At 24.6% G+C, this 27,883-nt stretch overlaps 1 protein-coding gene across 10 annotated transcripts; it reads left to right on the forward strand.

Moving 5' to 3' along the window:
- LOC103570658 (CUGBP Elav-like family member 2) lies at positions 1 to 27,168 on the forward strand. 10 transcript variants are annotated; one of them, XM_053740086.1, is made up of 16 exons: positions 1 to 60; positions 321 to 427; positions 2,918 to 2,994; positions 3,059 to 3,743; positions 7,526 to 7,701; positions 10,938 to 11,020; positions 12,624 to 12,672; positions 15,947 to 16,155; positions 19,093 to 19,230; positions 19,298 to 19,583; positions 19,649 to 19,762; positions 19,845 to 19,886; positions 20,374 to 20,556; positions 21,858 to 22,139; positions 23,493 to 23,646; positions 24,740 to 27,168. In XM_053740086.1, exons 4-15 carry the CDS (start codon positions 3,145 to 3,147, stop codon positions 23,618 to 23,620), a joined length of 2,289 nt encoding a protein of 762 aa, XP_053596061.1. In that variant the 5' UTR covers positions 1 to 60; positions 321 to 427; positions 2,918 to 2,994; positions 3,059 to 3,144; the 3' UTR covers positions 23,621 to 23,646; positions 24,740 to 27,168. The 10 variants fall into 10 exon arrangements, with proteins under 10 accessions (XP_053596061.1, XP_053596059.1, XP_053596060.1 ...); XM_053740084.1 differs by having other exon boundaries at positions 7 to 146; positions 23,493 to 23,650; XM_053740085.1 differs by having other exon boundaries at positions 7 to 146; positions 23,493 to 23,650; positions 24,743 to 27,168.
- The last annotated feature ends 715 nt before the right edge of the window (positions 27,169 to 27,883 follow it).

Consider the following 27,883-nt stretch of genomic DNA (forward strand, 5'->3'; position numbering starts at 1 on the left):
CCTCGATCGTCGTCGTCGTCGTCAAACTTGTAGTAGTCGTCATCGTCCTCGTCTCTCTACGTTTGTTCTACTCTAGATTATTAATAAATAGTATTATTTATGCTTTTGCTAATTATCATTTTACAATTTAACCTGTAACATATTAAGTAATTATTCACTTTACTAATAACCAATTAAATAATAATAATATTTTCGCGTCGTGACGTTTTAACTATTCTTTTTTTTTTTTTTTTTACTTAATTATTAAATAATTAGTGTTGTGTGTGGTCTGTGAAATTATTATTTATTTAATTAAATTAAATAAATTATTTTATTTTTAGGTGATGTACCGAGTATTATTTTATATTTTGTGGTGAATTTAAATTGGGTGTTGTGTTCGAAGGATTTACAACATAAATTATTTACAAAATATTTAAAATGACTTTTGGTAAGTAATTATATATTTTTTTTAAATTTATTTATTTTTAATTAATTAATCAATATTATAATTATTTAATTACTTTATTTATTTATTTATAATTATTTTTATTATTTTATTGTAAAATATATATTTTCATATGTGGAATGTTTATTTCAAATTTGTTTTTTTTTTTTTTAACCGCATGTTTATTTTTTTAATTTTGCACGCATTTTATTCTTATTTCATTCATTTTTTTAAAATTCAATTTAAATACTCAATTTATTAATGAATAATTTAATTTAATTAAATTTAATTTTTTTAAATAAATTAGCATGTAAATAATTTGTAATTTATTTCTTGCATGGATAGGCTTAGGAATAAATAATAAAAAAAAATTGCACCACCGTAACGTAAAAGAAAAATAAAAAAAAATAAAAAGTGTGTGTGAGGAAGCGAAATTTCGCGATTTATATAAATAAAATTGTTACTTTTTTTTTACACAGGATGTTTATAAAATTAGGGAGTAAAAATAAAGTTTTAAAAATTTATATAAATAGATAATTAACGCGTACAAGTACGAAAATTTTAAAAAAATGAATGAGTGAGTTGAGTTATTTGAGTCGAGTGAATACAGTACTAGTACAGTATGTAGTAAAATAGTATAGATGTGTGCGAACGAGATAAATAGTAAGAGTAGAAGGTGTCGAGGAGGAAGAGGAGATAAGAAGGAGAGGTAAAATATTAAGAAAATTAAAAGAGAGGGAGTAACAACCCCGTGTAATACCAACTCAAACCAATACACGTGTTCGCGCGACTAGTCTCCATAATCCATAAAACGCATGCTAAATATATAATACAATACATATATATATGTATAAGTATAAATATATATATATGTGTATATTTGCATGATGCACTTATGTATAGTGTCCCTATGTTTTCACATGTAAGCTGCTAAAATTAATAATAATTATTATTTGATATATTTTTAGTGCGACTTTTTTTTTGTTGGCTTAATTTAGGAGTTTTTTTTTTTTTTGAATTTTTTGGTGGGTGGGAAAAATGGAATTGGGGGCTGGGTACTGGGAACTGGGGAATGGGGATTTGGGATTGGGGGTGAAATGGGGTGGGGTAATTTTTTGAAGATATATAAATATGGTAACTATGGTGTACTTGAGCTTAAAGTTGTGAAATAAATACGGGACGCAAGTGCACAGCTTACAAAGCAGCTGAGGTCAAACGATCGATACTCGAGCGGAGTTGTGCGCATCTACCACTCTGCTTTACTTGTGTGTTATATATATATATATATATATATATATATATATATATATATATATGTATATATATATGTATAATGTACTGATGTGCACACAACACAAACCATGTTTTTACTACCTTGTATTACTATTACTATTACATGTACATTTTACTATAAGGATTTTATCACACAGCATTATTATTACTATAGTATATAATTATTATTGTTATGGAATTTTTTTTTAGATGTAATGATGGTTTTTTATGTTTAGGGAAACAGGTGATTTATAGTTTCATTTTTTTGAATTTTTTTTTTTAGTTGATTGGAGTTTTGAGGGCTTGATATTTATACAAGTTTGAAAAAATGAAATTATAAATAATAAAATTCTGTAAATTAACTTTTTTTTTTTTTGAGAATTTTGTAGATTTTTGTTTTATTTGAGAATAGTCATGTTTGGAATTTAATTTTTTGAGAACTTTGATGAATTTTTAAATTAATATCTAAAAAATTGACCTGATTTTTGAAACATTTAGAAAAAAATTTCTGATAAATTTTAGAAATTTATTAAGACAATTTTTTAATAAAAAAAAAAATTTGTCAGTTTTTTCTTTAAATTTCACTCATTTTGTGTGGAAGTATCGAAGTTTTAAATTTTTTTTAAAAATTGATATGAAAAATTTAAAATTTGAAATCGTCAGTAAAAATTGAAAAATGTCTCAGACTTATATTTTTATTTTTTAAACTGACGACAAAGAAAAAAATTTTCAAATTTTTTTTAATGAGCTATAAAAATTTCAAAAAAATTCATACATATAAAAATTAATTTTGATTGAAAAAGAAGTTTTTTTTTCGATTTAACATCAAGAACATTTTTTGTTTAGAAAATTAAATTACTCTAAAAAAAATTTGATTATTAAAATTGAATTTCTATTATTTAATTAAAATTTCTAATCAATTTTAACAATTACCTTAAAAAATTAAATTAAAGAATTTTATAGAATTTTATTAGTAAATTTAAAAATAGATTGTAATGAAATAATTTAATTACTATGCAATAAAAAAAACCTAAATAATTTTTGAATTGCAAAAAAAAATCACAAATTATTTAATCATCAGCTTAATTTTTTAATTTAATTGCAAATAAAAAACTAAAGTTTTTTTTTCAGACTGAAAATAACGTCAAAATATAAAAAAATACAATTAAATATAATTGTACTCTAATTAGAATTATTCAGTTATTATTTTTTTAATTTTAGGTGCAATGGATGATTCCTAATAGATCAAATAAAATCATCTAAAAAAAAAAACAATTTTTTTGCTATTAGCAGATAATGTAAGTATTTTAAAAAAAAAAGTAGAAAAAATGGAAACAGATTGACTAAAAAAAATTTCCATAGGGTTTGTAATTGAAAAAAAAACTTTTCAGACTAACTGGAGTGTGTATGTGTGTAAATTTAAAAAATTAAACAAAAAAAATTTTAAAATGCTTCAATCGCTGAACGCACTGGCGGGCAAAATATCGCCGGGCTCGCCACCGTCGATGGACACGAATGCTAACAAAATTCACGTGCAAAATAATAATAACAATAATAATAATGATAATAATAATAAAAATAATAACTATAATAATAATAATACGCCGTGTAATAAACATAAAAATTATTTAAATAATAACAATAATAGTAATAATAATAATAACAATAATAGTACCCCTAATAACAATAATAATAATAATAATAATAATAATAGTTTAGTAAATAATAATAATAATAACAATGATAATAATAATAGTAGTAATAACAATAATAATAATTGTAGCAATAATAATAAATGTAATATTAAATTAGACAATGTAATTAGTGGACTTAAAACGAGTACTGTTAATAATCATATTAAAAATGATAATAATAATAATAATAGTATCAGTAAAAATAACAATAGTTGTACGAATATTAGTAATAATGTTTTCCATCATCCACATCCGTATTCAAAACATCAATCGTCGATTCAACATCATCAGTCATCTAGGACACAGCAACACCAGCAACAACAAATAAACAATTGTGATAATGATGATATTATGTAAGTGTATATAATTACTTATTTTTTCATTTTATTTTTAGTTGTTAGTTTTAGTTACGAAAATAAAAAAAATAATTTTACTTTTAAATCGATCGATTGATTCATAAAATTTTGTATTTTAATATGATGGAGAATTATGTGTGTGAATGTAGCAGACATGAGACAAATTTAAAATTACCAATAAACGAATTAAATAATTAAAAATATGAAAATTACAAAAATGCACATACTCATTATCAAATTCTATAAATGCGTATTTTTTTAATTTTATTCGATTTTTATTTAATTCACTTATTTCAAAATTTAAAAATTGACAATTGTCAGCTACATTCACACTCATGGAAAATTTTCGATATTGATGAATTAATTTTTATAAAATGACTTTTTTCGCGGTACTAATTGAAAAATAAATCGATATATCGATGTATCAATTTTGATACATCGATTGATTTTAAGAGATATCGCGAAAAAAATCGATGTTTTGATTTATAAAATTCGATATTTTAATATGATCGGAAATTTAAGATATTAATTTTGTTCGCGGCATTGATTTAAAGAATCGATTTATTGAAAGTATTAGATCAATTTAAATTTAAATATATGGATTTATTTGAATTTTAACATTTCGGTTCATTAATAAAATCGATGTATTAAAATGAATAAATCGATAAATCAATTTTAATGTCAATAAATGAATACATCGATTATACTCTTAATGAATCAATTAATAATCTAACATATCGATTTTTATTTTAATAAATCGATTTAAAAAATGGCTCATATTTTTTTTTCTTAGAATTATTGATGAAAAAAATTAATTTTACAAGATTTAAATTTTTAAAAATTACTCTATACTCAAAAATACTAATTAAATTTATTTACTAAAGAAAGGGTTAATTTAGTAATTATAATTTGATCAACTAAAAGATTAATGTAAATATAATGGATTACATATGTTGATAAAAATAATGAGCGTGTTTGAGGTAGTATATTATTAAGGATATAGAGTAAAGAGTACGGAGTAATTGATTAATTAAATTAAAGTCATGTAATGTTAATTTAGTAGATTAGATATATGTAAGTATATGTGGATGATATATAATATAATGAATGGAGAGGTTGAACGGTGGCCAAGTTTACCGATATATATATATATACTTATCATTAAATTAGTTTAGATGGTAGTCTAGAAAATTCGCAACCTAGTCACTAGTCATCAGTCACGAGTCTATAATAATATACTTTTAAAACAACTTGATTTAGATTTCATAAAATATAGAATGGGATGATGATGTCGATTATAAAGTTATCAAATGAGAAAGCTATGTATAGTTTTTATATTATGCTGGTGTATAAAGAGTTTAATGAAGTAATGTCGCAAGTATAAAACGATGAGACTTGCGTTCATACGATCACCAGAGATGAGGAGACTATTTACAGCCACACGACAACTATATACTCGTTTAATCAATAATTCACGCTAGATAGATAACTTGTAATATATATATACCACGAACGCTGATGATGATGATGTAGTGTGTAAAGAGCTTTCAGTACATCCCTCTTGAGATTTTAATCTATTTACGCTTATATACTATTTTTGCGTCTTTAGGTAATGCTTCAAACCATTTTATCGTTTTTTTCATCAAATTACATTTTATTTTATTTTTAATACTTGCCTTTTTTTTGATTTGGCAAAAAATGTTGGTACTTATTATAGCAAATATTTTATTATATGATAGATAACACAAATTTTTTCGAATTTTTTTTTACATCTACAGATATTGATGTGGGTACATTCAACAGCAACTTCTAAAAATTTTCAAAAAATTTAATTTGTACAATAACAATACAACGTTTCAGTTTTCGAAAAAAGTATTTTCATTTTTATTCAATTATGAAAATTTTTCTAAACTATTACACGGTAAAAAATCGGGATTGAAACCAGACTTTATTTAAATCCAAATTCACTCAGTTACTCGGAGATTTGGAGTTTTTCAGAAAAAAATCACTCCGCATACGGAGTAAATAGCAAGTTTGTTTTTTCAGCGAAGTGGTCTGGATTTTATTTAAGTCAGCATTAATTCCCATTTGGAGTTTTAATATTAAAATAAACTCTTCTTCGGATTAAATTTCACTCCGAGGGGATTCAATAAATAAACATCCGTTCCGTATTCACTCCGGATTTAATTCACGTTCCCTCCGCAAATTTTTTACAGTGTATTGCTATGAATGCTCATTTCTCAGTAATTTTTATAATTTCTCAAAAAATTTAATATTTAGAATTTTAAAAATTTTCAAAATTTTTTTCATTCAACTACATTGATGTGGGTACTCGCTTCACAGCAATTTCTACAAACTCTCCAAAAATTCAATTCGTACAAAGTTATATGAATTTAAAATTTGTTAAAAAATCTAATATTTTCTATTTTTGAAAATTTTCAATTCAAATATAATTGATGTGGGTACTCTTTCCACCGAGAATCGGATAATCTGCCCAATAATTAACGATCCCCATCAATATCTCATTCTCATCAGCAAAAAATTTTCAATCTCTCCTAGTAGCCCCCGCGAATCTTTAATTACCCACAAAACTACTCCGTAATCCCTAATAAAAATCCGCGTACCAAAGACTGAAACCATAAATCAACCGTCTATTTTTTCTAAAAAAAAAAAAAAAAAAAAAAAAAAAACTACTCGTCATATTCTCGATAAATTCCAGCAGACTGAAAAAAAAATCAAATGTAAACAAACGTTAATCTCTTCTGTCTGGAAAGAATTTTTCTCTCGATTATTCTTTCGACTTTGCTAGCTTCTCACTTAAAATATCCTATTGTCAGCATTTATACATATACTTTTTAATATAATATATGTATAATACATATATTTTAGTCGTCATATATATACGAAAAATAAACGTGTAAGAGTAAAAGTAAATTTACTATACCGTACTTAAGTTTTTGTCCAAGTCGATGGCATTTTGTCGTAGTCAGCTAACGAAAGAGATATGACGGACATTTATTTTCATGGGTGTCTCTTACAATATAATTTTATTTAATTTAATTAAACTAAATAAATCTTAGACCCTTATTAACTCCTTATTTTAACTTACCCTTAATTTTTCAACATAATTTCATTTTTTATCAACTCAATCAGTGTTTTATTAATTTTTTTATTTTTAAATCAAATTTAACTGAAATGTACTATAATCTATTTAGTGATTTCAAATTATTTGAGTAAGTGTTTTATATTATTATTATTTTTTTTTTTTTTATCAAAATTACTTTTTTTTTTTTTTTTTTTTTTTTTTTTTTTTTTTTTTTTTAAATAAAAATATGATACGGGAATTATTTTACTGTAAAAAAAAAAACATGACATATTATCTGTAATTTAAGTATATAAAGTATATAAACATATATGATTTTTTTTATCAGATGTATAGATAAAATAATAAAAATATTATTTATTTAAAAAAAAATAATTTGCTAGGTGTGTATTGGTAGAACACGCAGTATTGATTAATTTAGTTCACGTTTCTACTCACGCATGCGTGTATTCTAGATGTTTCAATAATATAGATATATATATACATATTTTTTTTTTTATCTATTTTATTTAAATTATTATTATTGTTAGTAAATATGAAGTATTGTTATAAATATGATTGAGTAATTAAACATTTAAAACTAGTTGAATGTTAAGTGGGAGAGCTGTCGCGAAGACAAAGACGCAGTTTAATTAATTCTGAGGGTATTATTGTATGTGTTAATTTTTTTGTCCAGCATCGGGGATATCGGGAACTTGGCTGGAGATAAACCCGATCCAGACACCATAAAGATGTTTGTAGGTCAGGTGCCTCATGATATGGAGGAAAATGATTTAAGAACAATGTTTGAGGAATTTGGACGTGTTCATCAGATCAATGTTCTTAGAAATAAATACACTGGCACTCATCAAGGTAATTATTACTATTTTCTTGAATTTGTCATTGGAGTAGAATTTTTTACTTTTTAATTTAAATATTATTTTTTTTTATCATTGGAGTAGAAATTTTGAGATAAAAATTTGATAGTTCATTAGAAAAATTAGAGTAGAAATTTGATTTTATTGAAAAAATATTAAAATTTATTTTTAATAATTTCATTTTTTATTTTGGAGTAATTTTACATTAATTTTTGAGGTGTTTTTAATTAAAAAAAAAATTAGTAAAAATTGTACTGGAAATACAATATTTGATACTCATTTTTATATAAAGAATAAGAAAATTGGTATTGGAATAATTTATTCATCAAAATGAAACTGAATAAAATTGAATTGAAGTTTTTAGGTTTTTTTTTGTGGTGAAAAAAAAAAAAACTGGTCATTTGATAAAAGTTTGAATAGAAATTTATTTTTACTTGAAAATTATTCAAATGAGTTTTTGATTATAAAGTTTTTATGATTATTATTTACTTTATATGGAAAATATAATTTTTATAGTTTATTTCCCTGCACGGAAACTTTAATAATATCAAAAAGTGATAGAAGCATTTTATTATTATCAATTTATTAGAAATTAATTCTATAAACTATTTGAAAAAAAAAATATTTTTTAACATTTAATGGTTAAATTAAATAGCTAATAAATATTTATTTACGGCAAATATTTTTTTATTAATAGTTAACTTAATAATTAATTATGGTTGAAACATATCTTATTGATTAAGCTAATTATTTTTTTCATTAATTTTTGTTTCCTTGACATGTTAGAAAGCTTTATAATTTCCACAGTACTCATTAAATTACAATTGTACAATATATAGATATTATTTATATAGCAAATATAATATAAATATATACATATATATGTATGTACATTAGGGTGGTCTTTATTTTGGACTTTTCGAAATTTTTATGTTCTCATAGTCTTATGTTGTTCAAAACAAATAAACACAAATATCCTCCAAGTTTCAGTCTCTGTTTCAACTCTAACTTGTACCCCATAATAAAAATAATATGGGGTTTTTGTCTTTTAACGATTAATTTTTTATTCTGACACAAGTAATTGTTCAAAAAATTTGAAACTACACTGTAAAAAATTTTGGTGTAAAAATGGATCCGGAGAACTTTACACGGCCATGTAGTGTAAAATAACGGCGTATAATTCTCTCGCACACCGAAATTTTTACACATAGTCATTTACACTACACCGGGTCCACAAAATTTTTTACAGGGTGTAGACTTTATCCTTACAATAAGAGCTATTCTTCAAAATTTTTAAATTTTTACAGATTTTTAGCTACTATAATTTCGAAGGTACAACAAGATGAAAAAAGTAAAAATTGAGATAGAGACCTGAAACTTGGAAGATATTTTTTTAAAATTTATTTCGAACCTCTTGAGCCTATTTTTTGTTCAGCTATAGATTAAAATAATTTTGTTGAACCCATTAAAATTTGTGACTTTAAACGCGCGAAATTATATTTATCATTGAGATTTAATTTAAATAATAATTTCAAATGTTTTAAGTAGAATATACATTGTATATATTTATAATAATTATTTATTATAGCTGTTTTATTTTACTCAAATGACAAATATTTATCCACGTGGTGTATAAACTTTATATAAATGGGATTGATTTATTACTGTTAGTTTCTATTAAGAGGTTATCCAGTTACATATATTTATTTAATTTTTGTATCTACTTCATTTTTTACTAGTAATTATTTATTTAGTAATTTCCGTAAATAATTTATTTACTAAATGTTAATAAATTATACGTGTATTTAATGCAAACAAATTATTCTATCAGTTGTTTTTTTAACATTTCATATCCATTTATCATAAAAAAAAACATCATAATTACGATTCCTATTTTTTTTTTAAGAGAAAAAAAAACCTTTTTTTCTAAGTTTCAATAAAAAATTTCCATCTATTAGTTTTCTAATTTGTTAAATTTAAAATTACAACTCAACACTTAATTTTTTCAAAAAAAAATTAATTTTCTATTTTTAAATTTCAAATTTTAATTAGAAAACAATTTACAATTTTTTTAAATTAAATCCATAAAAATAAAAATTCAAAATTTCCCATTTTCCATTTCCTTTTTTTTCAAATAAATTATAAAAATTTTACTATTTTATAAAAAATTAATTCAATTAATTAATTAATAATTATCGTAAAAAATAATTGAAACAAAGATAATTGTAACCATTAGTATCGCAAGACTGAATTACGTAATAAAAAAAATAATAAAATAACGCGGGAGTAATATTGTTGGATACTCATCAGACAAAGAAAATATAAACTAAATAAGAAAAAGAATCGGGGGATGAAAAAAAAAGGTTATATTAATAAAATGAAAATAAAAAAGTAAAATAAAGCTCTATATTCTCATCCAGCTTGAGCAGTAGCTCTCTCTCTCTATCTTTCTCTCTCTGTATATATATATATGTATATATATATAGCAATAGCTTTAATATAACCTGAGTAGAAAGAGGAACGGAATGAAAATTATAGAGGGTGGGAAAATAAAAGAGGGAGAAATAAGAACGAGTCAAGTTGAGATCGATGTTGAAATACTATAGTACAGGGCACAGTAGAGCAGATAAATATACGTACAACCAACCCCTAGGACTACAGAGAGAATGAGTGAGTGAGTGAGTGAGTAAGTGAGTGAGGGAGTAAAAGAGTGAGTGAGTAAGTTGAAGGCTCAGCAGTACCTGTTAGAAAGGAACCAAGTGTAGAGCAAGTAGAGCTGGTATACTACGAGTGGAATAGAGTAGAAAGTGGAGTCGAACCTCGAATCGAGCTACACCACCAGGCAACCTAGCAAGCAGGCAGGAAGGCAGGCTTGGAATAGGAGCTACAGGCTCGCTTGCAAGCTACAGCCCAGGTCCGTAGAGCTTTTCTGCTATAGCTCTACTAGCAGAACCACTACACCGTTACCTCGACTCCAACTCAACTCCTATCCACTCGGTGCTCGGTTTATTGATCGTCTAGCCCATCCACATAACACCAAGGAAACTTAGCTATGTTAAAATAAAAAATATTTATATATATATGTATATATATACTAACAATGTTTTCATCCTTCAACCTCCGTCCGTCAATCACTACTCATTATTATTTATTATTCAATTCAATTATTTGTTGGCATAACTTTTTTTTTTTTTTTTTTTTTAAAGTAATTAATGTACTTTTTTTGTTCAGGTTGCTGTTTTGTAACGTTTTATACACGAAGAGCGGCACTAGCGGCTCAAAATGCACTTCACAATATAAAAACTTTTAACGGAGTAAGTATTGGTTTTTATTTTTATTTAATTTCGTTATTTAGTATATTGTAATTGCGCGCTTTTGTTGTTTACGTAAACGTTTATTTTAAATTAATTAATATTTTATTTATTATTAAATTATTTAGTAAGGAAATAATAAAAATTACGTTGCAATAAGAATTTAATGAGAGATTTTTTAAATTAAAATTCAAATAATTGTTTTAGAAAAATAATTTTTAAAATTACTGAAGGTTTAAATTTTTTAAAATTACATTATAATGATAATTATCAATTTTTGAATATGTTTTGACTGAACTATCAAGGATGGGATAAAAATGTATGAATGCAATTTAGTTGGAAATTTAATTCTCTATAAATTAGTTCTTGTTTGATTTTTATGGATGGTTGATAATTTAGCCAAAATTTTAATTTTAAATACTCGAATAAAATGTTTTTCACTTCAAAATCAAAATATTCAGCTAAGCAATTAAAGATACGGTAAAAATACATCAGCACAATTTTGTAAGAACTTTGATTCTCTATAAATTAGTTCCTATACATTTTTATCCCATCTTTGATAGTTTAATCAGAATTTTAATTTCAAATACTGGGTCTGTAAATTCGAAAAACAAACAAAAGAAATTGAATTTTTGAATAATTGAATTCAAAATATAAACTTTGAGTTGAATTTTTGTTGAAGATACACTAAATATACATTAATCAAATTTCGTAAAAAATAAAATTCTTTGCAAATTAGTCTCATAAAGTGTCAAAAATTTTTTTCTTCTTATTTTTTATTTGTAATACAAATAATTACTTGACCGATAAAAATTTTAATTAATTTTCTTATCATATCTGCAAATTTACTTTTCTTATCATAGTTTTATATTTTATTTCCTGATTAAAAATTTTTTAACAATTATCACCATAAAATAAATCTCCCACTTCCCAAAAATAAAAATTTTTCTAAATACCAACATTTGAAACGATCCTGAAGTTAACCGACAATTAAAAATTTCCTGATTTGTTTTTCAACAGTTCAATTACAGAAAAAAGTAAAACTAAAGAACGCACACATAGAAAATCTAAAAAACTGTAGGTGCAATTTTTTAAAATATTTTTTTTTTATAATTTAATGTTTTGAAAAAAATCCAAAAATCAGGATCATACATTTAAATCATTTTAATTCACAAATTATTTTCTTCCTCTTCATTTTAACTTGCCAGCAATTTTAACATCTCACTCCCTCCATAGAGAAAAATGATTCATAAGTCATTCTTTAAAAAATATCATCAATCTTACAATGACAAGTTACCATCAGTGTCTAATTCAAATAGCTTGCTAGATTAAACGTCGAATGCCGCCACCGTATTGTCTATCGTCAATTACAAATCATACATACACCCACTCTGTCTTTCTCTCTCTTACACATAAACACACACCTGAACAAAAAAAATCTAAAAATAATTAACACCTATCAATTAGCCAATCACGACCTATTTAACAATACAATGTATCATACAATATATTAACTTCCACTAAAAAATATATACGTAGTTATGTATATATATTTATATATATATGTATACATATATAAAAAAAAAAAATTTGATTTATTTTCCAGATGCACCGGCCCATCCAAATGAAGCCTGCGGACAGTGGTCACCGCAATGGTAAGTTAACTAAATATTTACGCATGTGTATGTGTTTTTTTTTATATTCTATATATATATATATATATATATATATATATATATATATATATATATATATATATATATATATATATTTATAACTAACTATAAATATATAAATACGTATGTGTATGTGTATGTACATGTAATACACAAATTATTAACAATAACAATTCAGGTAATATTTTAAAAAAATATTTCCTAGTACAACAACAAAATATATATATATATATATATACATATATATTAGTTGTTAAGACATGCAGTGTGGAATGAAACCACGTTCTATTAATAACACTGACATTTTGTTTATTTTTGATCTATACCGAGTGCTTGTCTACTTATTTTGCTTGTCTTAACACTCGGCAATTGTCCATTATTATTAACCAACCCACAAAAAAAAAAGAAAAAAAAACAAACATATTCATAATTATTTTAAGACTGCACGATAAGCGATAACAGGTAAAGTGATAAGATAAAAAAAACCATAGACGTAGAATGTGTTTTTTTTTTTTTTTTTTTTCTTTCAAATTATAATAACAATTGTATTAACTACTTAATAATGATAATTATAATTATTATTATTATTATTATTAATCCCTTAAGTCGGTATTACCGATATGTTCAATGTTACATGTTGTATGTTTTGTATTACACGCATGCTCAAACGAAATCGATTATTCATATGCATTAACAACTTTTTCAGGTAAAATTTTCAAATTTTTTTTTTTTTTTTTTATAAAAAAAAAAACATATATGTATGTATGTATATTTTTTTTAATATAACGCGTCTAAATGACAAATATAAAATATCGTGAGTTGGTTTTAAGACCATAAATATGTATGTTCCCTCTCTTTGTGTGCACGGTAAGAAAAATATATTGTAGGGTGGGGGGCAAAAGTGTAAAAGAGTACAAACAGACTGACTAAACAGTTAAATACGATATATATGTATATATATATATATATATATATATACATGTATGTACGTGGACATGTATATATGTATACACGTATGTAAATATATGTATATATATACATATATATTTGTGTGTGTGTAAATGTATGTGTGTTTATAATAGAGTATGTAAAAAGAAAAAGAAAGAAATAAAATAAAGGTATGCGTATGATGTCGCGACGATGAACGATCCGCTCACTTGTTGAGTGTTGCGAGTCTACAAGACTACACTTAAACACTTGTGTAGTCACTACAGACATTTTCTACGTCTATTTTATTTATTTACTTTTTTTTTTTTTATTTAAATTTTACTATTACACTTACTTACTTTACTTACATACTTACTTACTTACTTACTAGTCGCCATCACCGGCATTTGTGTTAACTACAATAAATATTTTCGTTGCCGGTTTTAGTAAACAATTTAAAAAAAAAAAAAATAAAGTAAAATAAAATGTATAGTAGTGCCGTAGTGATTAATAAGTAGTTAAACGATAAGACTAAGTAATTGAATTATTATTATTATTTGAAATTGAATTCTGTATTTTTTGAATCGTCATAATTTATTACGTGTCGTCTTTTAATATTACTATTGGCCATTGTTTTAAAAGTGAGTGTTGTTGTAATATTGTGTGCTGCGGATTACACAAGCATTACTTTAAAACATTGCACTGAGATGTAATATTTAAGTGTGAGTTGCGCAATAGATAGGAGTGAAGGATATTTGAATGTGTGATTTGTGATTTAGTTATTAATAAATATATAAACATATAAATTAAGTGAGTGAATTGTTTAAATAAATAATTAGGATTATTAATATAATAAATGTATAAATTTATGATAACGTTAGAGACATCAATGCCGATACTCTCGCTCTGGCACGTGGCATTAAGTCGGGGGTTCGCGATATTTAAATTTAAATAAAACCGCGATAGAGGGCGTACGATACTTGCATAATTATATGTGTTGGTGGGTCTTGTTAATTAATTAATTTGTTGGTTAATTACGTGAACACTGGACGTTTTTTAATTTAAGTTTGCATGTGAAAATGGCTATGAAGAGTAAAAAACAGTACGGTGGTGTTGCACATATTAGCGCTGGTACTCAGTATCCTGCTATTAATCAAACTTATTGGGCACCACAATCTCAAACTGTTCCTTATTCTCTTCCAGGTAATTATTATTATTTCAGCAAATCAAAATTTTTCTAAGGGTGGTCGTTAAAAAAAAAAAAATTTGCTTTACTTCGAAAGTAAAAAATTTTTTTTTTTTTAAACATTATGATGTGACTACTCTTTCGAAAGGAAATTTAATAATTAATTCAAAAAAATCATTTTTTTTTTCAAAAAAATTTTGGAATTTTTTTTTTTTTTTTCAAAATATATCGATGTGACTATTCATTCAAAAGGAAATTTATTTAATAATTTAAAGATCAACTTTTTTTTTTTTTATAAATTTAGAAAATTTTATTTTTACTCAAAATATATCGATGTGGGTACTCATTCAAAAGAAAATTAAAATCTCAACAAAAAAAAATAATAAACTCAAGTTGAATTATATATTTCTTAAAAAAAAATTTATAACTAATTGTCCAGGTAAATTAATGACAGTTTATTTATAAATAAATATTACTAAGCTATACAATGTGTTAGTAGTGATATTACTATTGATGACAAATAAAACCTATAGCCCAAGCCGAGGCCTTCAAGATTACTCCCTCCATAATTTCCCTACGTACAATCCATATTAGCACACATAACCAGCGAGGTATTTACGCAATTTGCATGTAATGTAAACGGTATGTCGTTGTCTCTGTATATTATTAAATAATTCATTAAAATGTTTTTTTTCTTTTTTTTAATATTTCTTATTCGTTTTCTAACAGCAGCAGCAACAATAAAAAAAATAATAATAATAATACGAGATTTACTAAAAGGTCACGATCTAAATAAAAACTTAAGTCGATAAAAAAAAAAGTAATAATAATGATAACTTATTTGGTATGTAAGAAATGGTGCATCCGTCGTTTGTAAACGAGTATGCATAGCACACACCGGAAGTATATTCTTAAAAATCCCGCACACACGCAGGATTGAATTCTTAACTTGAATACTAATTTAGTATATTAATATTATACTTATTTATATTTTTATTTTTTAAAAATTTATTTTCATAATTATTTTTTAATTTTTTTTTAATGTTTATTGAGGCTTAAGTGGTAATAAAAAATTGATAATTAGTATAGCAAGGTGAGGTAATTATATTGGGGAATTTTTTTTGTTTTTATTGATTACAGATCGGAAGCTATTCGTTGGCATGCTGTCAAAAAAATACAGTGAAAATGATGTAAGAAATATGTTTGACGTTTATGGTGCAATTGAAGAATGCTCGGTACTGAGGGATAATAGTACTGGGCAAAGCAGAGGATGTGCCTTTGTTACATTTGCAACTAAACAGCATGCCATTAATGCTATTAAAGCACTGCATCATTCGCGTACAATGGAGGTAATATTATTATTATTATTATTATTATTATTATTATTATTGTTATTATTGTTATTATTATTACTATTAGAGTATCATTATGGTTATTATAATGTAATTGATGGTTGAGAGAGGATTTAAATGAAATGTCATTTTTTTTTTGTTATGACTTGAGAATCAAAAGATTTATTTAAATTATATGGGGGTTATTGCAAATAGTAGGCTTTGAGAAATGTACCTGAAAATCAGAATGTTTTTCACGGAACAAAAATAAAATGTAAAAAATGTATTGGATTTAAACTTTTTGAAATGTTTCACATACACTGTAAAAAATTTCGGCGTAAAAAATGACCTGAAAAACTTTACACGGCCGTGTAGAGTGAAATAACGGCGTAAAATTTTCTTGGTGTAAATTTTTCATCCCTGTAATTTTAACACGGGGTAATCTACTATTTTTTACACCATTCCGTGTTACTTATTGTATTTTGATTAATTAATAATAAATATTCATCGAATATCGCCCCCTTATTGGGCAAATCTCGTAACTGAAAAATTATAATTTTAATAATGGAAGTTAATGGAAGTATTAAAATAAAAGTCTTTCGAACATTCTGTTATAATTATTAAAATTTGATGCTTTTTACGCAGTAGCATCACTAAAGAATGTTTTTCACTCATAATTTTGGTTATGAAAACAATGTAGTTGTGAGATTTGCCCAGAAAGGGGACAATATTTTTAACTACTTAATCAATAACTACATTAATTTTATTTAGATATTGAATAGTATTTTTAACATTTCAATATTTTTATGAGTAATTTTCTTAACGCAAACTTATCCTGAATTATACATTTACACGTTTGGCGATATAAAAATTTTAAATTCACACCGCCTAAATTTAACACCGAATCCGGTGTAATTTTCACACCAAAATTCTTACACCCGGACATTTACACTGCGCCAGGGTCAGAATTTTTTACAGTAAGTACTAGTATGCCACCCAAACATCGCAAACACCCTTTATTATTATTAATTACCCCTTAACTCATTTCTAAACAGTCAAATTATAAAATTTTTTTTTTCATTTTCATTGCACAAAAAGCGTTCCGATCTTTAGGTACATTTTGAGAAAGGTTTTTTATTTTCGGTTGTACAGAGTTTGGTGATTAGTTTTCGAGATATTTAATTTTAAAGGGGACTACTTTGAGATTCAAAAAAGTATGAATTTTTATTTATTTTTAAAAATTAGCAAACTTTAAGGAATTGAAATAGAAAATTTTGACTGGGATTATTTTGAAAGTTAATTTTTGAGAAACAATTTTGACTCTTGGTTTAATGGATTTCAATTATTAGGTTTCGAAAAATCAAATTTTAAAAAATCTTTAGACTTGAATGAAGAAGTTATTGAAAGTTATTGAAGTTATTGAAATTTCATAATTTTTAAAGAAAATTTTGTTAAAAAATTTTGAATGGATTCATATTAAAACGAAGGTTTGAACTAAAATTTTTATTTTCGTCGAATAGATTCCAATTATTGATTTTCGAGATATCAAATTTTTAAAGTAAATTTTAACCGCCAAAAATTAAAACTTGTATTTAAATTTGATTTTGAAAACTTACAATTTGAAAATGAATTGAGATAAAAATTTTTTAATTTATTTAATTCAAAAGTCAGCTTTTAAGCTAATTTTTTCATTTTACATTGATTGGGTTTCGATCATTAGTGTTCGAGTTATCGAATTTTAAAAATTGACGCTTTTTATAAAAGCCAGAGTTGAAAATTTAAAAACATTAATTACTTTGGATTCAAATTTACGTTTTGATTTTTCCCAAAGGATAGACTTCTGGCTTTAATTTTTATTTTTGGTTATTTGACTTTCAATTATTTGTTTCGAAGTTATAATATTTTGAAAATAATATTTCAACGCCTAAAATCTTAATTTTTCTTTAAAAATCCATAACTTCTAAATAAATTTAGATAAAAAATTTTAACTCAATCGTTTTAAAGATTAGATTTTGCTTTACAGTTTTTATGTTTGATCCTTTTACTTCTAATAGGGATAAGGTACCGTGTTTAGCCACTATAGGGCCAGTTTTGGACACTAAAAATTAGAATAAAATAATTTATAAAAGCCGCAATAATATAATTAATTTTTTAAATCTGTTGAGATCCTTTTATCACACTATTAAACTGGGAATTTTATTTAACACTTTTTTATTAATTAAAATAAAGTATTAAATGTTCAAAAATGGAGCAGTGGCAACAAATGGTACTTCTACCCTAATTAGTTTTAAAAATATTGAATTCTAATGCTGATTCTCGTAATCGAAATTTTAAAGTCTAGACTATTTTTCTCCTTTTTTTCAAAAATTTGTCTCGAAAACTAATTAATCAACCACAATTTTCATTTTTTATCCATAAATCTTTTCTGATCAGTGCTCCAGATAATCAAAAAGATATAAAACAAAACGTTCTATTTAACAAAAGCCTTTAAAAATTATCCCCCACCCTGTCTACTTTAGCTCAATAAATTATAACCGGAAATCCGCCTTAATTATCGATTTCTCTAAATATAAAGTTAACCTTTTGTAACACTTTTCTTCAACCCCAATAAAGATACCAGCAACTTAATTATTTAAATAAAACTCTTCAATCCTCAAAAAATTATTTCATGATAACTTCTATCGAATTCAGTCCCTAATCAGAAAAATTCAAAAACCAAAATCTCTTATATTTTCCGCCACTATTTTTTAAATTTTTCAAAATGAATAAAAAATCAAAATTTGATTATTTGAAGCCACCAAAACTTTTTTCTTTAATTTTTTGAACTCTCACCAAATTTTTTCTAGTATCCAAAATAATTTACACGGTCAATTTCTAAAAAATTTTTTCTATTACTCGCAATTTAATAATTTCCCAAAACAAATATTAACAATTAATAATAAAAAAATTTACTAGGGTTGTTCATCACCATTGGTCGTTAAATTTGCTGATACCCAAAAAGAAAAAGATCAAAAACGATTGCAACAGTACCAAGCAAATTTATGGAACATCGCGGGTACCGTTGGTATGCCAGCGCCTCATTATTTAACGAACGTAAGTCAAAACAATCTTTTGCTGAATCAAAAAAAAAAAAAAAAAGAAAAAAATCAATTGATTATAGAATGATACTCATGCATTGGCATCCGCACAATTACTTCAACAGCTACAAACAACCCTGACACCGGGTGTTGGACCCTCAGCTGTTTGTCCCACTGGCGCAAGTAATCCCGCAGCAATGAGCACCGTACAGCATCAACTGCTTATTCAACAGCATCTTGGACTAAATGGTGCAGCGGCGGTTACTCCTCAGGGTGTCGCAAGTCTACCAGAAATGACCCAGAGTCATCTCCAAGGACTTGCAACTCTGGCAACACTCGGCGGTGCCAATACTGGTGAATACATCGGAGGTAATATTTATTTATTATTAAATATACTTGATAATTATATTTATTAATAACACAATTGCCAATAGATTTTGTTTATCTTACAGCTAATCCCGTTGGTGTTACCTCACCCATGAGTATGCAAGATCTGATGGCACTTGCATCGATGACTAATGCTGCTAATATTCAAGTACCTTCTGGCAGTAAGTTTTCTTTCTTATTTATTTATTTTATTTATTTATCTATTTAATTATTGTTAAATTAATTGATTTTTTTATATTGCAGCCTTGGGTGGATTAGTTAATTCACAAGGAAGTCTCACTCAGTGTAAGTATTTTTAAATTATGTTATTGATACAATTAAATTAAGTGAAGTAAAACTAGCGAGCTAAAAAAACCAATTTTTTTTGAGGGTGTGAGACTCGTAATTTTACACTGTAAAAAAATCGAAAGTCAATTCGGAATTAATGTCAATCCGAGTTCACTCTGCCACTGATAGTTCCGACAACAAAAATCACTCCACATACGAAGTGAATTTTATTTTAATCCGCTCTGTAGTGAACTTTACTCCAAAGGATTAAATAAATACAAAATCATCCACTATGGATTTAATCCACGTCCACTCAGCAAGTTTTTTACAGTGGAATAGTCCCTCTTAAATAATTAATAATCAAAAAGCATAAATAAAATTTTGTGGACAGATTTATTGTTAAAATTTATGTATTAAAACCGTGGAGTATTAAAATAAAAAACTTGCTAATGTATATAGAAAATTATTAATGAAAATCATTGAAGATTATCGTGATGGTTTATAGGGCCAACAGCAACGCAAGTTACTAATAATGGAACTGCAGTCAGTAATGCTAATGGATTTAGTCCTGTATCACTTACGCTTAATTCTCTGGCTGGAACAGCATCGTTAAGTGCTGGTGCTAATGGTGCTGGCACCCTTCAAGATACATTGACCAGTGCTTACTCAAGTTTACAACAATATGCAGGTATTGCATTTTAATTTTATATTTTTATATTGCTATGCAATAATTCATTATTTTTAAATTACAATTAATTAGTTTGAGGTTGGTGGATTTTTAGATTCTCATGGATTTAATTACAATTATCTAATTAATTATTAAAAATTCATTATTCAATAATAGTTTCTTGAATCAAAAATAGCGAAATAATTTTTTTGAGCTTCGGACTTTCAGTTAAATATCAAAATTTTATGTACCTGAAGATTGGAACTTTTTTCACGCAACAAAAATTAAAAAAAATTATGTAATTCGTCTGCTTAAGGGCATCTTCTGAAGTAGTTCCGGCTGACATACTAGCATTCATATGTGAAACATTTTAGAAATCTAGTTATCCAGTAGATTTTTTACTTTACAATTTTTTTTATTCGTTACGCCAAAAACGTTAAAAAATTAAAATACCTCTAATTATTTAAATTACAAAAAAAATTAATTGATACCATTTTTGTAGAACACTAAATTCTGAATAAAAAAGTTTTGATTCATTTCTCCTACAAAATTAAAAAATTAAAACTCTAGAAATTTATAAAATTTACCCGTAATTTGAATTTTAAAAAAACTTTTTAAAAACTAAAATTAAAATATCTCGTTAAATATTCAAAATATGGAAAAATCAGTTCTACTTTTTTTGTTGTACATTGAATTTTCATCAAGAAATCTTATGATCATTTTTTTGTAAAATTACTATTTAAAGCCCTGAAGCTTTTAAAAGTTATAAATTTAAAAAATAAAAAACCGCCAAAATTAAATAACTAATTTTCAAAAAAATTATGATACAAATTTTTTTTTTTAATAATTACTAAGATATTATAAATTAAAATCATGAGAAATAACCAAAAACTTTCATTAATCTCGCGATCATCAAAAAACTATAAATTTAAAATTAGAAAAAAAAATACAACAAACAAATTATGAATTTTTACAACACGATAACACATTAATGTGCGAAGCTCTCATTGGAAAAACTGTGACTACAAGTACAAGTACTTCATCAAGTGTACAAGAGATTAAAAAAGGATTAAAACATAGTGAGTAACATTTGTCGCGGGCGTGTAATGAACAATTAGATAGGTCTCTAGTGATATTTAATTTTAAGTTATATATATATTCAACTACACACTTATGACTTTATATATATTGCATATCATAATCATTTTTTTTTTCGCCTTTTACTTCTAAACTTTTTCTTCTCTTTTATTATTAAATTTTGATATTTTTTTTTTATGAGAAAATATTTAATTGACACAAAATATTTTAAAATTGAACACTAGGATTTTCGACGCTGCCAACAACTGGACAGACTGGAACAACAACTGGTAATTCATCAGTTGCATCTGCTGTTGCTGCAGCAGCATTGGCAGCACAACAACAAGCTATGATTATAAATGCTGCTGGAAAACAAATCGAGGGCCCTGAGGGCTGTAATTTATTTATTTATCATTTACCCCAAGACTTTACGGATTTTGATCTTGCGTCCACTTTTGTACCTTTTGGTAACATGCTGTCTGCTAAAGTTGTCGTTGATCTCAAGACAAATACCAGTCGTTGCTTTGGTAATTTTATTATTAATTATTTATCAATTTTTTTTTTTTGTTTTATGACCGAAAAATTAAAATTTGTTTCTGGGAATTTAAGAGATATGTAAATTAAATAAATTTTTTTATTTTTTTTTTTAAGACATTTGAAAAACAACAAAATTTAGTCAAAATATTTTGAAATTTACAATTTTAAATTTAAAGTTAAAAACTTTTCTCGTGACAAGGATTTTCGAAATTTTATAATTTAAAAAATAATTCGTTGAAAAAAAAAAAATTAAAATTTTTGGCGTTGAAAATTTATTTTTAAAATTTTATAGCTTGGAAATAAATCATTGAAAGTCAAGTCACCAAAAATAAAGATTAGACGAAAGTCTATCCTTTAGGAAAAATCAAAACATAAATTTTAGTCTCAGGTAATTAATTTAAAAAAATTCTCAAATCTGAATTTTATGAAAAACGTCAATTTGAAAAATTGTGGATTTCAAAAACAAAATGTAAATAAAAATTTTAATTTTTGGCGGTTAAGGTTTACTTTAAAAATTTGATTTCTTGAAAACTAATAATCGAAATCGGATCGACCAAAATAAAAATTTTAGTTCAAACCTCACTTTGAATATAAATCCATTCATAATTTTTCAACAAAATTTCCTTTAAAAATTATGAAATTTCAATAATTTCTTACAAGTCTAAAAATTTTCAAAATTTGATTTTCCGAAACTTATTAATTGAAACTCATTAAACCAAGAGTCGAAATTGTTTCTCGAAAATTGACTCAAAATAATCCCAGTCAAAATTTTCGATTTCAATTCCTCTAAAGTTTGCTAATTTCGAAAGATAATTAAAAAGTCATACTTTCTTGATTCTAAAAATAATCACCTTCAAAATTCAATATCTCGAAAACTAGTCACCGAACTCTGTTCGACGAAAAATAAAAATCCCTTCCCAAAATGTACCTGAAAATTGGAATAGATTCAAAATTCTTTTGAAGTTATGAATTTAAATAACTTTTAAAGTTTAAAAATTTTCCAAATTCAATTTTTCAATATCTAATAATCGAACCCCATTAAACCTTAAAATCAAAATTGTTCCTCGAGAAACTGGCTCAAAATATTTTCAGTAAAATTTTATATCTCAACCCCTTTAGAAGTCATAAATTATTAAAAAATAAAAATATTTGTCGCCTCAAGTTTACATTAACGATTTGATATCTCGAAACCTATTAATCGAAACTCATTAAATCTAAAATAAAATTTGTTTTTAAAAACTGAACTTTGAAATGAATTAAATGATAAATTTTTATCTCGTTTTTTATCATCAAATTTAAAAATGTTAATTTGTTTTTAATAATAAAATTAATAATTTAAATAGGTTTTGTATCGTATGACAATCCAGCAAGTGCAGCAGCAGCTATTCAAACAATGAATGGTTTTCACATAGGCGCTAAGAGACTTAAAGTTGAACATAAACGAGCCAAAGAAGCTGCCAAACCGTATTAACAGGGTGCTAAAAAAGGCGCAGTTTTGTAGGTAGATTTTTGTATATAATTTTTTTTTTTTATATATATACATATACATATATATTTATTATTAATTAATTAAAAAATTTATATTTTTATAAATTAATCAACACTTCGGAAATGTCAATACAATCTAAATATGTACAATATTATTATTATAATTATTATTAAACGGGAACAACGTCTAGTCAAACAGTATTCAATGTTTTTTGTCGCGATATTTTTTTCTAATATATTTTTCATGTAGTTAAATTTATCTGTGATACGCGAGATTACTAGCTGGTAGTTTTTTTTTTTTTTTTTTTTTTTTTTTACTCGTTTTATTTTATGAAGATTATTATCGTGGCTGTATTGTTAATCGTTGCTACAGTTGTAATGTGTGTATGTTAACTTTGCTTGTAGGTATATATGTATATATCATATATACATATATGTATTTATAAAGCCACGCGATTTTTTTTTAACATAAAGACTAATTATCACGGATGCGAGAGAAGATTCTGATATCTTTTCATATTAACGAATGACAATAATCATCACTTGTAGGTACTCTTTCCAGAAGATTTTTCGTCCTGAACAATATCCAATAAGTGAATTTTACAAAAATATATATTATTAATAATTATAAATATGACATAAAAAGTTATAATATAAATGTTCATTGTGGGTAATCTTTCCAAAAGATTTTTGATCCTTAATGAGATTTTTAAAATCATTTTTCAATGTATCAATTACACTTCATAATAATTGTGCATTTATTCTCCGCAATAATTATTTATTCATATAAAATATTAGAATCTTCTCAAACAAAAAACTAACACTTTATGTTTCTATTCTCCGTCCGTCAATAATATAATATAAAAAAAAAAAATAAAAAAAAAAAAAAAAATATCATTAAAAAAAAATACCGAGCATGACACAAATTTTGCAACGTAAAAAAACGCTTTTTCTCGTTTATTATCTACTTTTTATTCGTCTACTCATTATTTATTTATTTTTTCATATTCATACTCATTTATTATTTTTAATTGTTACTATTTTATTTTTTTTAATTACCGCGCGTAATAACTAACATTTTTGTGTATTTGTTGTGTGTCAGCAGGTGCAGGCCTGTGACGTTGTGGCCGGAATATTACTGTGTGCCATACCATGTCTATCTCGCAAATAAAAATTACACACAAACACACACATACACATACACTTGATATATATTTATATATATAAATATAAAAATAAATAAATAAATATATATACACATATATATATATTTGATCACAGTATGTCGTTTTGTCGCGTGGTGCCTGTGTGTGTAATTTACAAATTTTTAAAAAAACAAAAAAAAAAACAAAACCAACTGATCCCAAATATCCTTAAAACCAAATCCTCTATCTTTAAAAAAATTTTTTTTTTTTTTTCAAGCCTTTTTTTTATAAAAAAAAAATCAAATTACAAGCACGTTTATTTTTCCGCTTATTAATTTTTGTTGCTTATAAACTTTTTTTTTAGTTTATTTTTGTTTTTAAATTACCGCTTTATTTTTTTTCTAAGGGGTGATAAGGGTTGATTATAAATTATAATTTTTTTTTCTTTGAAAACTATTAAATATTTTTAAAAAAATCTTTTCGTTAATTTTCGAGTGAACAGGACACTTTCCTAAAAGTTTTAAAAAAAAAATCAAATAAATCGATTGATAGTTATCCAAGTCATCAATTTTTAAAGTTGGCGAACATCGAAAATTTTTTTCCATATTTCCCAACAATTTCTTTCAATAACTGCAAAACTTATTAACCGATTTAGTTAATTTTTTTTTAATCTTCAGAAAGATGTCCCCTAACTGCCAAACTAGAAGTATTTTATAATAGCAATTTATTTAAAACTTTTCAAGACAATTTAAAAAAAAATTTGATGCTAATTCGAAAAAAAATCAACCCTTCCGTACTGATCCCCAATTTATTTTATTACAATTTATTATTTATAAGAGTCCCCTCCAAACACACACGTCTTAAATTTTTTCAACGTCAAAACAAATAATTTAAAAAAAAAATAATAAAATAAGTAAATCGCAACGCACCGCAATCTCTCTTCGTCTCGTCAATTACAAAATTAAGGATGTGGAAGAGAAGCTTGTTAAAAAAAAAAACAACAACAAACAAAACCAAAACGAACTATTTACTATTTAATACCAGACGCACTCATTAACATGTCTAATTAAATTAGTTAAGGAAAATTAATTTAATTAATTAATTACGAAAAAAAAATATATATTAATTGTAAGGGGATTACGCCTTTTTGTTGTGTCAATTATGTCTTAATTTTTTTTTTTTGTGTTGTTAATAGGCAATTTTTTTTTTGTTGTATTCTCACGTATTTTTTTATACTTTACAAATATTAATTTAAAAAAAATATATAAAAACGTACACTTGTTTGATGTACGTTATTTTAAACTAAAAAGACGTGAGAAAATTCTAAAAAAAAAAACTATTAAGTAAAAAAAAGTACATTAATAAAATTAATTAATGATAATGAAATATATATTATATTAAATAAAAAAAAAATATATATATATATATATCTTTAATCAATATATATTAGCCAAATTATATAAACTAAAGAAAATAAAGAATTTATCAAAATTTACCAAAATAATACAGTATTTTGACAGGTTTATTTAAAATCATTTAGTTTATATATATATATATATATATATATATATAAAGAAAAAAAAATAATAATAAATATTTAATAATTTTATAATTTTTTTCTTTATAAAATACTTACTATATATGACTAATATATATTATATATTTATTTATATATATATTAAACATATATATATGTATAATAGTCGAAGTAAAAATAAAAAAATAAATAATTAATTGCGTGCGGGTGAAATACCAAAGACTTGATAGCACGATTGATTTGTGTGATACAATAATTAACGCACTTTGACTTAAAAAAAATACAAATAACTAAATAAATTAATAATAATATTAATAATTAAAACCCCTCCCATATATCCAAGCACAAATTAATTTATAAATAAACTAAATTAATTTGTCATTGTCGCTTGGGGAAAGTATTACATAATAGTTAATTAAAAAAAAGTAACTAAATGAATTAAAATTAATTAATTGAATGATGTATTTTTTTTTTTTTGTTTAAACTAGTTATTGTTTATTGTTTAAAAGAAATATGTTGGTAGACTTAAGCGTCCAAAGTTTAAGCATTTCAATGCAGTCCATTGATGTATTAATTAAATTGTTTTATTTGTTTTATTAATATTATTTTCGTTATATTTGTTTTATTTTAAAGAGTTACCTTTGTAGAAAGAGATATAGTACTCGTAATTTTATAGACTATTTGAGATTTATGTTAAATAGAAGCTATCTGATCGATGTGTGATTGTTTAACCGTATATGATGCTTATATGACATGTTAAATGTTTTAAATGAAGATTTATATGATTGTAAGTTTATATCTAAATGTTTTTTTATGTATCTGATTCAGAATTTATTGAACTTCAGATATTTTGAAGCGTATATGATGTTATATGATAAAGAAAAAAATTTTTTCCAAGTAGACAGTGTTCGTAATTTGATTGATTCTTTGATTTTTTTTTAGAATTAATGTTATCTGATTGGTATCTGACTATTTTTAAGTATTTTAACTGTATATGATGCTTATATGATACGATAAATATTTTAAATGCATTTTAATAAAATTTTATTTTAGGGTGATCATATATATTTATATTTGTTTGTAATGATCAGATATCATATATGCATCATATACGGATATCTGATGAATATTTACTATTTTATATCAATATCATATACGGTTTTATAATCTGCCAAAGTATATGAATCGATCATATATGATGCTTATAGGACAAAAATTTTCTTAAAAAATTATATAAACTCATATATGGTTATATCTGATTAAATGAGTGCTATTTATGTCATATATGTGCTATTTGTGTCTAGGAAAAATCAGTAACAGATTTTGGAATTATGTTTGTATATGAATCATATACAAATATCTGATGCATATATATTATATATTAATATCAAATATGGTTTTATAAAATTTTATAATCTGCCAAATGTGAATATTATACGACTATTGATTATATGAGTCATATATGATTAAAATATCAGATAATATATAAATGTATCAGATATAAGTAATATGATAATCCTAATTGAAAACATTAATGATCAGATATTAATTTTTAATTTTTCTA

Source organism: Microplitis demolitor, chromosome 6 (genome assembly GCF_026212275.2).
Source record: "Microplitis demolitor isolate Queensland-Clemson2020A chromosome 6, iyMicDemo2.1a, whole genome shotgun sequence".
Classification (NCBI taxonomy): Eukaryota; Metazoa; Arthropoda; class Insecta; order Hymenoptera; family Braconidae; genus Microplitis; species Microplitis demolitor.

Bases quoted from the DNA above. Each gene is read 5' to 3' on its own strand.
- LOC103570658 (XM_053740086.1), top strand. From the start codon at position 3,145: ATGCTTCAATCGCTGAACGCACTGGCGGGCAAAATATCGCCGGGCTCG. The intron at 16,156-19,092 runs GTAATATTATTA...AAAATTTACTAG, and splicing joins ATCATTCGCGTACAATGGAG to GGTTGTTCATCACCATTGGT. The intron at 19,231-19,297 runs GTAAGTCAAAAC...AATTGATTATAG, and splicing joins CGCCTCATTATTTAACGAAC to AATGATACTCATGCATTGGC.